The sequence below is a fragment of the Oncorhynchus kisutch genome, linkage group LG14 (assembly GCF_002021735.2).
Source record: "Oncorhynchus kisutch isolate 150728-3 linkage group LG14, Okis_V2, whole genome shotgun sequence".
NCBI classification, from domain to species: Eukaryota; Metazoa; Chordata; class Actinopteri; order Salmoniformes; family Salmonidae; genus Oncorhynchus; species Oncorhynchus kisutch.
Genome location: NC_034187.2, coordinates 72,406,806 through 72,424,293, shown reverse-complemented (window position 1 = coordinate 72,424,293; position 17,488 = coordinate 72,406,806). Strand labels below are relative to the sequence as shown.

General features: G+C 47.3%; 1 protein-coding gene across 1 annotated transcript in view; it reads right to left on the bottom strand.

Moving 5' to 3' along the window:
- vps50 (VPS50 subunit of EARP/GARPII complex) overlaps window positions 1–17,488 on the bottom strand; it is a 202,050-nt gene that overhangs the window by 131,536 nt on the left and 53,026 nt on the right. Inside the window, exons 10-12 of the mRNA XM_031788900.1 lie at window positions 12,291–12,333; window positions 10,466–10,564; window positions 7,002–7,142 (exon numbers count right to left, since the gene is read on the bottom strand). Coding sequence (XP_031644760.1) covers window positions 7,002–7,142; window positions 10,466–10,564; window positions 12,291–12,333 — 283 coding nt within the window. The remainder of the gene's footprint in view (window positions 1–7,001; window positions 7,143–10,465; window positions 10,565–12,290; window positions 12,334–17,488) is intronic.

The following is a 17,488-nucleotide window of genomic DNA, read 5'->3' as shown; positions in this document are numbered from 1 at the left end:
CCTGTCTTATCCGGTGTCTTGTGTGAATTTAATTCTGCTCTCTCTTTCTCTCCTTCTTTCTCTCTGAGGACCTGAGCCCTTGGACCATGCTTCAGGACAACCTGCCATGATGACTCCTTGCTGTCCCCAGTCCACCTGGCCGTGCTGCTGCTCCAGACCTGAGCCCTTGGACCATGCTTCAGGACAACCTGATGACTCCTTGCTGTCCCCAGTCCACCTGGCCATGCTGCTGCTCCAGACCTGAGCCCTTGGACCATGCTTCAGGACAACCTGATGACTCCTTGCTGTCCCCAGTCCACCCGGCCGTGCTGCTGCTCCAGACCTGAGCCCTTGGACCATGCTTCAGGACAACCTGATGACTCCTTACTGTCCCCAGTCCACCTGGCCGTGCTGCTGTTCCAGACCTGAGCCCTTGGACCATGCTTCAGGACAACCTGATGACTCCTTGCTGTCCCCAGTCCACCCGGCCGTGCTGCTGCTCCAGACCTGAGCCCTTGGACCATGCTTCAGGACAACCTGATGACTCCTTGCTGTCCCCAGTCCACCTGGCCGTGCTGCTGTTCCAGACCTGAGCCCTTGGACCATGCTTCAGGACAACCTGATGACTCCTTGCTGTCCCCAGTCCACCTGGCCGTGCTGCTGTTCCAGACCTGAGCCCTTGGACCATGCTTCAGGACAACCTGATGACTCCTTGCTGTCCCCAGTCCACCTGGCCGTGCTGCTGTTCCAGACCTGAGCCCTTGGACCATGCTTCAGGACAACCTGATGACTCCTTGCTGTCCCCAGTCCACCCGGCCGTGCTGCTGCTCCAGTTTCAACTGTTCTGCCTGCGGTTATGGAACCCTAAACTGTGCATTTTTACTCGAGGTGCTGTCCTGTTGCACCCTCTACAACCACTGTGATCTCCACCCGGCACAGCCAGAAGAGGACTGGCCACCCCTCAAAGCCTGGTTCCTTTCTAGGTTTCTTCCAAGGTTTTTTCCTTTCTAGGGAGTTTTTCGTAGCCACCGTGCTTCTACACCTGCATTGCTTGCTGTTTGGGGTTTTAGGCTGGGGCTATATAAATTGATTTGATCTGATAGAGGACTGAGGGTCTTCCAAATATTGAAAGTGTGTAAATAGTTACCCATGTTATTTTGTAAATGTTTATATATATATTTTTAGTTTATCAATAATAATTTTTTTCTCCCAATTTTTTTCAGCATTTATTTTTCTCAATTTTGGGGGGGGGGGCAGGGTGTGTTAGAATACCATTTTGGTATTTTGTATGTAGTTATTTGTTTCAAAATGTATACCTTCACCAATTTGGCCACTTGGGTACATTTGGGCTACTTGTGTGGGACACCTGGGTGACTTCATGATAAAGAGGTTTTAAGCAACTTTGGAAGTATGCTTGGGGTCATTGTCCATTTGGAAGACCCATTTGCGACCAAGCTTTAACTTAATTGACTGATGTCTTGAGATGTTGCTTCAATATATCTACATAATGTTCCTGCCTCATGATGCCATCTATTTTGTGAAGTGCACAAGTCCCTCCTGCAGCAAAGCACCCCCACAACATGATGCTGACACCCCACAACATGATGCTGCCACCCCCACAACATGATGCTGCCACCCCCACAACATGATGCTGCCACCCCTGTGCTTCATGGTTGGGATGATGTTCTTCGGCATGCAAGCCTCCCCCTTTTTCCTTCAAACATAAATAATGGTCATTATGGCCAAACAGTTATATTTTTGTTTCATCAGACCAGAGGACATTTCTGTCTTTTTTATGGTGGTTTTGGAGCAGTGGCTTCTCCTTGCTGAGCGGCCTTTCAGGTTATGTCGATATAGGACTCGTTTTACTGTGGATATAGATACTATTGTACCAGTTTACTCCAGCATCATCACAAAGTCCTTTGCTGTTGTTCTGAGATTGATTTGCACTTTTTGCACCAAAGTACCAAAGTCTCTAGGAGACGGAACGCGTCTCCTTCCTGAGCGGTATGACGGCTACGTGGTCCCATGGTGTTTATACTTGCGTACAATTGTTTGTACAGATGAACATGGGGCCTTCAGGTACCTTCATTCACCTTCAGGCATTTGGACATTTCTCCCAAGGATGAACCAGACTTGTGGAGGTCTACAATTGTTTGTCCCCATGATGTCAAGCCCTTGAAATAAATCCACAGGTACACCTCCAATTGACTCAAATTATGTCAATTAGCCTATCAGAAGCTTCTAAAGCCATAACATAATCTTCTGGAATTTTCCAAGCTGTTTAAAGGCAGTCAGCTTTGTGTATGTAAACTTCTGACCCACTGGAATTGTGATACAGTGAATTATAAGTGAAATAATCTGTCTGTAAACAATTGTTGGAAAAATTACTTGTGTCATGCACAAAGTAGATGTCCTAACCAACTAGCCAAAAATATAGTTTGTTAACAAGAAATTGTGGAGTGGTTGAAAAACAAGTTAATGACTCCAACCTAAGTGTATCTGTATCTACTACTTCTACTTCAACTGTATCTACTACTTCTACTTCTACTTCAACTGTATCTACTACGGACAGTCTTTTCCATTTTCTTTTAAAGCAGTGGAACTGCTGCCAAAGTTAAACAAAGATTATATCTTCCTTAAAACCTGTTTCCAGTCACTGAATGTGGAGCGATGGAGAGAGTGAAAACACCCTATCTGGCTTCATGTGTCAGAGGCACAGCCTGTCTGCGAGCTTCATCTTCATCAGGTTCGAGATTCAGTGATAAACATACACGAGGCTAGCTTGCGCACACTGTTCCTCTCCATCCAATCCATCACGCAGCCAAATGCTAACATGACACATACCATCAATCCAAAGTTGGGGAGGACAAGTCGTCGCGTCTGAGAAATCGCCCATAATAAGCATACTGTGCTACTCTGTGCATCCAACTTCAGACTAAACTGGCGAGTCACTGCTAGACAGGCAAATTGGGGACATAGAGTGACATTTATAGGTGAGAGGCATGGCCCTTTCTGGTTCGTTCATATCTTATGGTTCATAAGAGCATTGGAGACATGACAATGCCAATGACCACTATGTGAAACATACACGTCTTGCTGTCAAAACACCCCAGCTCAATGCCTCAGCAGCCTGTTCCAAGGTTGTGACTTGGACTCCGTTAATGAATCCCTACTCCCTTCCTTCCCCGGCTCCCCCTCTCCCGGCTCCCCCTCTCCCTTCCTTCCCAGGCTCCCCCTCTCCCTTCCTTCCCCGGCTCCCCTCTCCCTTCCCAGGCTCCCCCTCTCCCTTCCTTCTCGGAATCATTCTCTCCCTTCCTTCCCCGGCTCCCCCTCTCCCTTCCTACCCAGGCTCCCCCTCTCCCTTCCTACCCAGGCTCCCCCTCTCCCTTCCTTCCCCGGCTCCCCCTCTCCCGGCTCCCCCTCTCCCTTCCTACCCAGGCTCCCCCTCTCCCTTCCTTCCCCGGCTCCCCCTCTCCCTTCCTTCCCCGGCTCCCCCTCTCCCTTCCCAGGCTCCCCCTCTCCCTTCCTTCCCCGGCTCCCCCTCTCCCTTCCTTCCCCGGATCCCCCTCACCCTTCCTACCCAGGCTCCCCCTCTCCCTTCCTACCCAGGCTCCCCCTCTCCCTTCCTACCCAGGCGCCCCCTCTCCCTTCCTTCCTTCCCCGGCTCCCCCTCTCCCTTCCTTCCTTCCCCGGCTCCCCTCTCCTTCCTTCCTTCCCCGGCTCCCCCTCTCCCTTCCTTCCTTCCCCGGCTCCCACTCTCCCTTCCTTCCTTCCTTCCCCGGCTCCCCCTCTCCCTTCCTTCCTTCCCAGGCTCCCCCTCTCCCTCCCTTCCCAGGCTCCCCCTCTCCCTCCCTTCCCAGGCTCCCCCTCTCCCTCCCTTCCCAGGCTCCCCCTCTCCCTCCCTTCCCAGGCTCCCCTCTCCCTCCCTTCCCAGGCTCCCCCTCTCCCTTCCTTCCCAGGCTCCCCCTCTCCCTTCCTTCCCAGGCTCCCCCTCTCTCCCTTCCCCCGGATCCCCCTCTCCCTTCCTTCCTTCCCCGGCTCCCCCTCTCCCTTCCTTCCCAGGCCCCCCCTCTCCCTTCCTTCCCAGGCTCCCCCTCTCCCTTCCTTCCCAGGCTCCCCCTCTCCCTTCCTTCCCAGGCTCACCCTCTCCCTTCCTTCCCAGGCTCCCCCTCTCCCTTCCTTCCAGGCTCCCCCTCTCCCTTCCTTCCCAGGCTCCCCCTCTCCCTTCCTTCCCAGGCTCCCCTCTCCCTTCCTTCCCAGGCTCCCCCTCTCCCTTCCTTCCCAGGCTCCCCCTCTCCCTTCCTTCCAGGCTCCCCCTCTCCCTTCCTTCCCAGGCTCCCCCTCTCCCTTCCTTCCCAGGCTCCCCCTCTCCCTTCCTTCCCAGGCTCCCCCTCTCCCTTCCCCGACTCCCCCTCTCCCTTCCCGGAATCCTTCTCCTTTCCTTCTCGGAATCATTCTCTCCCTTCCTACCCAGAATCCTTCTCTCCCTTCCTACCCAGAATCCTTCTCTCCCTTCCTACCCAGAATCCTTCTCTCCCTTCCTAGCCTGAATTGCAAAACATTACAGATTCCACAGGGCATAACAGTTTACCAAATTATTCTGCTAAGTCATTAAGAACCCAGGAGGAGGAAAAGTTATTTCTACTTAGGAGACTCATCTAGAAGATTTGTTTCCATACTTGTCTTAGTGAGACAAACTTAAACTATGCAGTGTAACTTGTACTCCTTGTAGATTAGAAGATAGATAGTTTTAAAGAACATTGAACCAGAAGGAGGTTTCTGGCATGGGAGGGAATGATATTTAGATATTTCTTTCCTCAGAAACACCATTAATAAATGCCCTAGGCCTTCAACCTGCCTTGACTTTGCCTCTAACCCACATTTATGGTGCTTCTCCCCATAGGAGTCCCAGTTCTCATACAAACCACAGCTGCTTCTATGCCATCTAGTGGCCAAGGTATTTAAAAAACGACAGTGGGGAGTACCAGCGTCCGCTTCCATTGAGGGGAGTGACAGCATCAGCTTCCATTGAGGGGAGTGACAGCATCAGCTTCCATTGAGGGGAGTGACATCATCAGCTTCCATTGAGGGGAGTGACATCATCAGCTTCCATTGAGGGGAGTGACATTAGCTTCCATTGAGGGGAGTGACAACATCAGCTTCCATTGAGGGGAGTGACAACATCAGCTTCCATTGAGGGGAGTGACATCATCAGCTTCCATTGAGGGGAGTGACATCATCAGCTTCCATTGAGGGGAGTGACATCATTAGCTTCCATTGAGGGGAGTGACAACATCAGCTTCCATTGAGGAGAGTGACATCATTAGCTTCCATTGAGGAGAGTGACATCATTAGCTTCCATTGAGGGGAGTGACATCATTAGCTTCAATTGAGGGGAGTGACATCATTAGCTTCCATTGAGGGGAGTGACATCATTAGCTTCAATTGAGGGGAGTGACAACATCAGCTTCCATTGAGCACATCTTCTCTTCTGTTTGATTCCCCCACACAAATGTGTCAGCAGCCAGGTCATAAAAGGCTCAGGAAGAGAAGACAACTCACTGTAGGATTGTGATGCATGGCCCTGCTGATTGCATGCGCTTTATATTAGCATGCAAATGTGATTTGCGGGGTCTGGATACGACCAAGGCTCTGGGTCTGGGCAGAGAGAGTGAGGGAGCGTTTGGCCCAATAAAAGCACCACCACCACCACTCAGGAGCTACTTTTCAAAAGAGCCCATTCGTCGTCCACTTAAATAAGATGAATTATCTCATAGAAAAAGGTCTACGATTGAAAATGCCTCTTCCCGGACTGAGAAAATGAAAGTCTCATTCTCTTCATCTCTCTCTCCATCTCATTCAGGAGGATAGAGTGATAAGTGCCATCTCTCGTGAAGACAGAAGGGCATTTTCTGCTTGGCGAGAGAACAATATGAGCGTTCAGGGAGTCGTGTGTCTGTCTGAGTGTTTATCAAGTTAACGGAGTAGCAGGGATTTCTACCGGTGTGGCCTAATCCTTTAAGCGCTTTAATAAACAACACAATATATAGTCATTCCTCAGTGGGCATCGAGCCAAGCTTATAAGATCTTCTCCAAGTCTGTACTCTACCACAGATTAAAGCCATCTTTTTTTAACTTTACCAGACATTGTACCAGACAGATGGCTCATTAAAGATACAGTATTAATGGTCACCTACATAATAGAGACAGACGTTTTATTCCTGATCCCCTGAACGTCAAACAAGGATATCCTTTCTTTGTGTTAATGGGACAAGACCAGGACAAACGCTGGCCCCAATCATAGCCTGGCCAGGTAGACACATGGTGATCAAAAACTCCTGGCCCTACACAAAACATAACACTTAAACCCTAGGTTGGCCATGCTAAGAATCTAGAAGAAAAAGAAAGGCACACCTATTAGTCGAGGTGCTGGCTACCGGAGTGGAACATTTGAAAATGAAAGGAGAGCCGCACACTCTAGGAGCTCAGATGCAAAAATGTAATGTCCAACGTTTCGACAGCCAACCTCGTTTATATAGTGTCAAATGACATTAGGCCAAGTGTGGCCTAATATCATTGGTTAATTATCAAATATTAAAATGGCATACGAAGGACAGCATACAAACAACAAATGGATAGCATACGATCATAAATTCCTTTTAGACTACACAGGCTTACAAACAATTACAATGGCATAGTCACAATAATCTTGTGACCTGTGTCATTAGACACTATATAAATGAGTCATCCCGCAGTGTTTGATTATATCCTGATGAAGACAGCTTGGCTGTCGAAACGTTGGACATTACATTTTTGCATATGAGCTCCTAGAGTGTGCAGCTCTCCTTTATGGCCATGCTAAGAAGACACAAACCCTAGGTAAGGTCACGGTTGGCCTTGCTAAGAAGACACAAACCCTAGGTAAGGTCACGGTTGGCCTTGCTAAGACACAAACCCTAGGTAAGGTCACGGTTGGCCTTGCTAAGCAGACACAGAAGGTAGCTCGCTAGCATCCTTACCGTGCAGAGGTCCTTGTACTGCATCTTCTGAAACTTGGTGTCGGCGTTGCCGGCACAGAGCTCCACGTATCCCAGAACCACCTGGAACACAGTGTTGTGGATGGCCTGGGTGAAGTGCATGTGGAGCTGGTCCATGGCCGTCTATAGAGAGAGGAGACACAGGGGCCCAAATTATTACGCGGGACGGATAGCGTCGTAAGACCTGTTTGAAGTGCAGTTGGAGATGTCATTGGCCGTCTATAGAGAAAGGAGACACAGCGAAACATTATTATGTTGGGCGGATACATCATGACATGGCGATGTTACGGATGGTCTAGGTGTAGTGCATGTGGAGCTGGTCCATGGCCTAACAATTCAATCATTAACGTTAAGAAAAGATCCCTCTACACAATTCAAACCACAGTGCAGTTACCACAAAACTACCACTAACAGGTTCCAATAATCATCATAAACGGATAATTTTTTACAAAGAGACCTACTTAACGCAACAGTGCTGTTACGTTAGTAAGTGGGAATATGCATCTTTCAAATGATTTGCGATGGATATAAAGTGCGCCGCACGACATCAACATTAACAGTTGGGGGAAAAAATCTCTGATTACAGAAATTGCAGTTAATATGCAGCCATTGCCAATGGCCTACTTGAGTTGCGAGGTCATTTCTAAATGAAGTGCTACAAGAGCCATTTGAGCTGCGACTTGCGCTACTAATAACAGGTTTTTCAAATGAAATGTCACATGCGCCAAATACAACAGGTGTAGGTAGACCTTACAGTGAAATGCTTACTTACAAGCCCTTAACCAACAATGCAGTTAAGAAAATACCCCCAAAAAATAAGAGATAAGAATAACAAATAATTAAAGAGCAGCAGTAAATAACAATAGCGAGGCAAAATACATGGGGCATCGGTGTCGAGGTAATTGAGGTAATATGTACATGCTACCGCTTGCTGTGCGTTAGTAGTGAGAACAGATTTTGACAAAATTCGAGCAAGGGTTGCCTTCCAGTGAGACATCATAGATTGAAACAGAGAATGTTAGTTACACAGAAACATGGCTCTCTCGAGATAAATTGTTGGGATTGGTTCAGCCTCCGGGCTTCTCCATGCATCGCACCGACAGAGATAAACACCTCTCTGGGAAGAGGAAGGGCGGAGGTGTATGCTTCATCATTAACGACTTATGGTGTAATCATAACAACAGACAGTAACGCAAGTCCACCCAACTTAGAATTCCTTACAATCAAATGCAGGCCATTTTACCTACCAAGAGAACTCTCGTTATAGTCACAGATGTGTACATTCCCCCTCAAGCAGACACCAAGACGACCACCAAGGAACATCACTGGTCTATATGCAAACTGGAAACAATATATCCTGAGGCTGCATTTACTGTAGCTGGGGATTTTAATAAAGCAAATTTGAGAACAATTTTTTGTGACGTAAATTGAGTATGTAGTATGCTTATTGGTCATAGTATGGATATAGTTAGTATGCGAAAAGTTCCCGGATGTCGTACTACATTCGTCAAACTACGAAGTATACAAGAAGTGGACAATATTTCTGTGCTTTTAAGGCCCATAATGCATATATTCCAAAAATGGGCGTGGCTTCATAACATTTTCAGATTTGAAGAAAATGGAAAATATGCAGCCGGAGTCCGTAGGTATGTTACACGTTATGTTGGCTGACAATATATTACCTACGCTATCCTTACAAACCGCATAGCATATCATTACAGCAGTTGCTTGTATGTACCGGTATGTTAGCTAGCTACCTAACATTGTCAGTATTGCCAGTATTGCCAGTACATTAACTAGCTATATTTTATCTAACTACCCAACGTTTAATGACTTGATCATTTATGTCATTCTTAGCTTAGCTAAGTGTTAGAATCATTGTGCGTATTCTTAGCTTAGCTAAGTGGTAGAATCATTGTGCGTTCTCAGTGGACATTGTTAAGGAAGTTGTAAGATGTCTAAACTTGTCATTTGTTATGCTAACAAGAAGTTGCATAACAACAGCATCAACTTCCGGTACGCGCTAGTGCACTCAACTGAAAGGACACCGTTCGTTTACAGTATACTAAAATTAACTAATAGTACATACTCATCAAGTATGTGGTATACAGTATGTTAGTAAGGGTATTCGAACAAAGCTTATGTCTTCTCTAACACCTATCATTTACCACTACACTAAAAGTGCACTGTGCTGAAAAGTTGAGACATTTGCATAACATTTTAGTAATTTGGCAGATGCTCTTACCCAGAGCGACTTACAGGAGCAATTGGGGTTAAGTGTCTTGCTCAAGGGCACATCAACAGATGTTTCACCTAGTCGGCTTGCGGATTTGAACCAGCGACCTTTAGGTTTCTGGCCCAACACTCAATCACTAGGCTACCTGCCTAGACATAGATTTGTTCGACAAACCGGATACTTTGCCAGAGTTTCAGGCAGGAATACTCAGAGATCTGCAGTGCTTGTCTTCACTCACACAGACACACATCTCTGTGAGCCTCACCCTTAGTGAGTAAAAGTGATGAATTTGCCTGGAAGGAAGTGGTGGAAGCTTTTCTGGTGATGTCTGGCTCATTTTCACAGTGAAGTGTGGTGTGAGTGTGTGTGTGCAAGAGACTGACAGTTGATAACAGCTGACTCATCTCAGCCCTCACACACCATCCATCTCAGTACAGAGTTACACTGACACACACGTGTAAAAATACAGACACCCACTCTTTAATGAAAGTTCACACACACGAGCACACGCACACAACACAGAAAAACAAGCATCCACAAAAAAACACATATACACAAAGCTCGCTCTCTCTCTCACTCTCCAGCGACAGATGGACACGGAGGCCGACAGACATCATTTGACACCACAATACACTGCCATATCTCCAGGGTTGTTTTTTTTGGTGGCAGTTCTTACCCCTGACAGTCCCCTGAACAAAGCAATACAATCAATCTTTGTGATGGTGACAGCTTGTCGCAAACTGTCTACGCGATTGTGTGCTTCCGTCATCCCAAAATCAATCCCATGGAAAAGGGGGATCTTTCCCCATCTCATGTGTGTGGTGGAAAAGCTTTACCTGTGACAGATCTGTGATTTGTAGGAAGTATTGGGGGGAGAAGACGGTGTAAAAAAACACAAGACTGGTATGAATCATCACCTGTGATCAACACAGTGGGGAGAGAGGAGGAGAGAGATGGAGGGAGAAACAGGGAGCACAACAGAGGGAAGGGGGAGGAAAGGGGATACCAAAACGGGCATCAACCCAGGAATGAATCATCTCACCACATCAGAGGGAGAGACGTAAGGTCAGACAGGTAGGTAGAGAGAAAGACAGAAAGAGAGATCAAGAACGATATACAGAAGGAAGAGGGAGAAAAAGGGGGGAATGGATGACAAAAGGATCAGGAAGGAAGCCGACAGAGCAGAGATCTGTTGCTAGAGGTCTCTCACCTGGGTCTTTTCCAGGAGCGTGTACGCCAGCTGAACTCTTGTGTAGTGGGAGACATCAAAGTGCTTGCAGGTTTTAGACAAGGCCACATCCAGCTGCTCCTGTTGGGTGGGTAGAGGGGAATGAGGGGATGGAGGAGGGATATGGTCATGAATCAACTCCTTGGGCCAAGCGAAACAGCTTCCATAATGGAGGGCTGAGGCTGCTGTCTTTAAAGTCTGAGTGCCAAATGGCACACTATTCACTATTTAGTGCACTACTATATAGGGCTCTGGCCAAAAGTAGTGCACTCCGTAGGGAATTGGGTTCCATTTGGGACACAGACTACATGTCAGTCAGAGAGAGCAAGGGAGAGCCAGGTTGCTGGAGGGGACGAGAGATACACACTCAGCCTCCCCAAGGTCAAAGGAGCGCCACCATTAACATTAAACAGAGCTGCTGCGAGAGAAATACAGTGGCAGGGGGCCTCCCGAGTGACGCAGCCTAAGGGACTGCATCGCAGTGCTAGCTGTGCCACTAGAGATACTGGGTTTGAGTCCAGGCTCTGTCGGAAACCAGGAGACCCATGGAGCGGTACACAAATAGCCCAGCGTCGTGCGGGTTAAGGGAAGGTTTGGCCGGCAGGGATGTCCTTGTCCTACTGGGCACTAGCGACTCCTGTGGCGGGCCCGGGCGCAGTGCACGCTGACACGGTCGCCAGGTGTACGGTGTTTCCAATGTTTCCTCCGACACATTGGTGCGGCTGGTTTCCGGATTAAGTGGGCATTGTGTCAAGAAGCAGTGCAGCTTGGTTGGGTTGTGTTTCAGAGGACGCACGGCTCTCGACCTTCTCCTCTCCTGAGTCCGTATGGGAGTTGCAGCGATGAGACAATTGGATACCACAATTTTTTTGTTTTTAAACAGGGTGGCAGGGACGGTGTCGAATTAGACAACATTTTGTTTACAGCAGAAGATGGAGTTACTGTGGTTCTGGCTAAGAATGGAAAGCATAGAAATTGTGCTTCGAAGTGATCACACTATGGACATTTTATTTGAGAAAGCAAAGTACAGTACATTCTACAAATGTTATAAATTTTATATGAAAATACTGTAGATTTGATCATTTCTTTCCTACCAAATACTTTAATTATGAATGTGTATGCAAATGAACATACAAATTGCTTCATTCAGATTTCTGCATTGCATTTCCATAGACACATGCGCTTTTTGGTAGAGAAAGCAGGATTAAAGAGCATGATGAGAAAACGTGTTGCAGATTCACCGAAGCTAGCAGGAAGGGCTTCACGCCAGACTGGCTGCCTCCCAATTACATCTCTCCAGCAGCACCCGCCATCCACCATTCGACCTCCAGAGCCACACAGTGGATCAGTTTAGAGACCAAGACACCGCTTTCTGTGGTGGTGTGTCACACATTCACATGGCATCCAGGTAATGAACCTCCCTAAGCGTGGATGTGGGAATGGCTTTTTAAATATGTTAATATGTAGCAGGAAAAACAGAAAACTGTCAATGTCAAGATAAAACACCAAGTCTCTCGTTTAACTGTAGGCATTTAAACAATTACAGGGAAGGTGATGTTTATATTTAATATGTTCAGTATCAAACAACCTTTGAGGTGTATGATAAATCGCAGTGTTCTTAACCAATAGAAATAGTTAGTAAACCTATGTGTGGCTACCATGCACCGGAGACCATGGTTCAATCCCCGTCTCTAGCCATCCTCTGGTTCTCAACGGTCTTAATGAAAGCGGAACACTGAAAGGTAGAGTGGATTTCCTCTGTTTTCAAAAGAAAAAGAACAAACAAGGGAAAAAAGCTCCTCCGTACCTCTATTTGCTCCAGAGTGTCTTGTAGCTTGGAATTCAACTCACTGTGAATGAAAGGACATTGTTAGGTCAGTTCCCTGCTGATCACCTAGACACGAGACAAGGTTTCACTTGGCCTCCATCAGTGACCTAGAACTCGAAGGTATCACTCATCCTGACCTGCAGAAACCCGTCGTCACCATACTCTAACACTCAGAGACAGGAAAAAAAAAAGCCATTGTCCGTTTTGTACAAAGCAACACGGTATTTCACAAATGGCGTTTCCTAACCCATTATCATTTCCCTAGTGAAAGGCAACACCTTGAACAACTGCGTGTGTCTGTACTCAAAGTGCTTAACTTTCTCAGTTCGATTTGCCATTTCTGATACAAAGAACATTGTGCTAAATGCTGGATCTAGTCTTTATAGGGTGCTGTCTTGCAGTTGTTTCAAAGTGTTAGTTGATTAGAGGACAGTGTTGGCAACATCAAAGAACAAACTGAATCTACTGCACACAGTGTACAAAACATTATGAACACCCGCTCTTTCTATGACATAGACTGACCAGGTGAATCCGGGTGAAAGCTATGGTCCCTTATTGAGGTTACCTGTTAAATCCACTTCAAACAAATCAAATGTTATTTGTCACACGCGCCGAATACAACAAGTGCAGACTGTACAGTGAAATGCTTACTTACGAGCACTTTCCCAACAATGCAGTTAAAAGTATGAAAATTAACAAATAGATACAAATAAAATAGTAACACAATAAAACAGCAAGGCTATATACAGGCTATATACAGGCTATATACAGGCTATATACAGGCTATATACAGGCTATATACAGGCTATATAAAGGCTATATACAAGGACTACTGGTAGGACTACGAGTACCGAGTCAGTGTACTGGGGTGATTGATTGAGGTATGTACAAGTACATTTGAAGTCGGAAGTTTACATACACTTAGGTTGTCATTAAAACTTGTTTTTCAACCACTCCACATATTTCATGTTAACAAACTATAGTTTTGGAAGAAGAGGGAGGCTTGCAAGCCGAAGAACACCATCTCAACCGTGAAGCACGGGGGTGGGAGCATCATGTTGTGGGGGTGCATTGCTGCAGGAGGGACTGGCGCACTTCACAAAATAGATGGCTTCACAAGGAAGGAAAATGATGTGGCTAAATTGAAGCAACATCTCAAGACATCAGTCAGGAAGTTAAAGCTTGGTCGCAAATGGGTCTTCCAAATGGACAATGACTCCAAGCATACTGCCAAAGTTGTGGCAAAATGGATTAAGGACAACAAAGTCAAGGTATTGGAGTGGCCATCACAAAGCCACAGTGGCCATCACAAAGCCTGACCTCAGTCCCATAGAAAATTTGTGGGCAGAACTGAAAAAGCGTGTGCAAGCAAGGAGGCCTGCAAACCTGACTCAGTTACACCAGCTCTGTCAGGAGGAATGGGCCAAAATACACCCAATTTATTGTGGGAAGCTTGTGGAAGGCTACACGAAATGTTTGACCTAAGTTTAAATTGTTTAAGGCAATGCTACCAAATACTAATTGAGTGTATGTAAACGTGTGACCCACTAGGAATGTGATGAAAGAAATAAAAGCTGAAATAAATCACTAATATTATTCTGACATTTAACATTGTTAAAATAAAGTGGTGATCCTAAATGACCTAAGACAGGGCATTTTTACTTGGATTAAATGTCAGGAATTGTGAAAAACTGAGTTTAAATGTATTCGGCTAAGGTGTATGTAAACTTCCGACTTCAACTGTAGGTAGGCGGTGAAAAGCAGAAAGTCCAGGTAGCCATTTAATTAACTGTTCAGTGTCTTATGGCTTTGCGGTAGAAGCTGTTCAGGAACCTTTTGGTCCCAGACTTGGCGCTCCGTGTGGATGAAGGAGAAGGGTTAAAGAAGGATTTTCAAGCCTTGAGACACAGATTCTGTATGTGTGCAAGACAAAATATTTAAGTGCCTTTGAACAGGGTACAGTCGAGACTGTACCCTGGCAGAGACTTCAGCCACAGTAGTGTCAGAGACAGGGCAGGCAGATACTTCAGCCACAGTAGTGTCAGAGACAGGGCAGGCAGGGACTTCAGCCATGGTAGTGGCAGAGGCAGAGACTTCAGCCATGGTAGTGTCAGATACAGGGCAGGCAGAGACTTCAGCCATGGTAGTGGCAGAGACTTCAGCCATGGTAGTGGCAGAGACTTCAGCCATGGTAGTGGCAGAGACCGGGCAGGCAGAGACTTCAACCATGGTAGTGTCAGAGACAGGGCAGGCAGAGACTTCAGCCATGGTAGTGGCAGAGACCGGGCAGGCAGAGACTTCAACCATGGTAGTGTCAGAGACAGGGCAGGCAGAGACTTCAGCCATGGTAGTGTCAGAGACAGGGCAGGCAGAGACTTCAGCCATGGTAGTGTCAGAGACCGGGCAGGCAGAGACAGGGCAGGCAGAGACTTCAGCCATGGTAGTGTCAGAGACCGGGCAGGCAGAGACTTCAACCATGGTAGTGTCAGAGACAGGGCAGGCAGAGACTTCAGCCATGGTAGTGGCAGAGACCGGGCAGGCAGAGACTTCAGCCATGGTAGTGTCAGAGACCGGGCAGGCAGAGACAGGGCAGGCAGAGACTTCAGCCATGGTAGTGTCAGAGACCGGACAGGCAGAGACAGGGCAGGCAGAGACTTCAGCCATGGTAGTGTCAGAGACCGGGCAGGCAGAGACTTCAACCATGGTAGTGTCAGAGACAGGGCAGGCAGAGACTTCAGCCATGGTAGTGGCAGAGACCGGGCAGGCAGAGACTTCAACCATGGTAGTGTCAGAGACAGGGCAGGCAGAGACTTCAGCCATGGTAGTGTCAGAGACAGGGCAGGCAGAGACTTCAGCCATGGTAGTGTCAGAGACAGGGCAGGCAGAGACTTCAGCCATGGTAGTGTCAGAGACAGGGCAGGCAGAGACTTCAGCCATGGTAGTGTCAGAGACAGGGCAGGCAGAGACTTCAGCCATGGTAGTGTCAGAGACAGGGCAGGCAGAGACTTCAGCCATGGTAGTGTCAGAGACAGGGCAGGCAGAGACTTCAGCCATGGTAGTGTCAGAGACAGGGCAGGCAGAGACTTCAGCCATGGTAGTGGCAGAGACAGGGCAGGCAGAGACTTCAGCCATGGTAGTGGCAGAGACAGGGTAGGCAGAGACTTCAGCCATGGTAGTGTCAGAGACAGGGCAAGCAGAGGAGACCCTGTACAGCTGTTTTCATCATAGAATTAGAAATGACTAGAATGGACATTCCAATTCAAGTCAATGTTTAGTCCATTCTAGTATTTCTGTTCCTATGGTTTTATCCAGTCTCTCACATGTTATCTCTCTCACTGAGAGGGCTAATTAACATGAAGTGTACTGCTTCTCTCTCTGAGTAAACCTCTACTGACAGGGGGGAGTAGGGACTAGGGAGGAACGCACCAACCCCCTGCTGTGTGCTGCCCCACTTTAATGATCAGACGGAATGCATTAAAAAGGAGAAGAAAGAAACTCAACTAAATCCCTCTACCTCGTCAGGCGCTGTGGGCATGAAAGGGGGAAGGGCCCTTTTTCAATTAACATTGGTAATATATTGGAGAGGAGCTGTGGGAAAAGCGTAACAGAAGGGGACACAGGCAGGCTGTTGGCGCCTATGGTGGGCTGGAAGGACCCACAGAAGGCAAGGATGTCAGTGAGAATACTGTAATTGAAGAGTATCTTAACATGGAGCGCGAAGCAAAAGGGAGGCAGGCAGGCAGGGAGGGAGGGGGAGAGAGAGAGAGAGAGACTCAGGAGTGTTTTTAATTCTCCTCATATGCATAATGAACTCATTGACAAGATGAGAGACTCCGTTCCCCAATGCCACTAACACATCAACCACATAACTCTCGCTTCCCAAATAACAGTCCAACAATGCTATTAGGAGAGCAGAGTGAGACAGTCTGAACTGGCAGTCCTTTTGTCTGTCTAGTTAACCGTCCAGGCTTAAGCCACTAGAATGTAACTAGACCATAAACCTGTGACTGTCATCCATTGTGTCCTGTCAACCCAAACTAGGGTATCCAGCACCTCAGTAGTCCATTGTGTCCGGATCTTAAGAATCTGATTGGAGGGCTTCGTCCCCATCTGACATTAGAAGATGAAAAATAGAGAAAGCAATTACCCAGATATACATATCTGGATGTGTAGGTTCTATATTCTCTGACCTTTCTCAGAACAAGGGACTATTTGACATGGGAAAGCGTGGTAGTTCAGACGGCTATACTATGGACAGCATAGAAGATGACAAGCATTCAAATGGAGGCAATGTCAATGTGTTGTCTGTGTTCTGGCATCTGCAGCCTTCCTGTCAACATCCTTGGAAGGCTGCTTAGGATATGAACTAAAGCAGGTGTATTCAACTCTGACCCTATGAGGTCCGGAGCCTGCTGGTATTCTGTTCTACTTGCACCCACCTGGTGTCCCAGGTTTAAAATCAGTCCCTGATTAGAGGGGAACAATGACAAAAAAAAGCAGTGGAACTGGCTTCGAGGTCCAGAGTTGAGTTTGAGGGAATGAAAGAATATATTCGAGCTCTGAAATGTGTCCGTTGAATCTGACAAATGGAGATGTCTGTGTCACGGCTGCAAATGCCAGAACACAGATGACTGTCTGCTGGAGAAGTGACATGTTATGTTCCATTACATGACAAGGTCATCGTGATGCGTTTGTGTGAAACAGCTTTGGCACGTCATGTGTCAACTCAATCATCAAGTTAAGTTTGTTGACGACGCGACAGCGGTCGGCCAACAATGAGACAGCCTACAGGTGAGGAGGTTAGAGCCCAGGCAGAGTGGTGCCAGAAAAATAACCTCTCCCTCAATATCCCAAAAACTAAGGAGCAGATCGTAGACTACAGCAGACAGAAGAGGGAGCATGCCTCCATCCAATCAACTGGGCCGCAATAGCGAGGGTCAAAAGATTAAAGTTTGTTTAGATGGTGGGCCGAAGCCAAAAAGAGTCAAGTTGACCGATCCCCGTCGAGGAAGGAGATCATTTTTTGTATATGACATGGTGAAGTGTGATTCATCACGCCAAAGAACGTGTTCCACTGCTCCAGAGTTCAATGTTGGTGAGCTTTACACCACTCCAGCCGACGCTTGGCATTGCGCATGGTGATCTTAGGCTTGTGTGCGGCTGCTCAGCCACAGAAA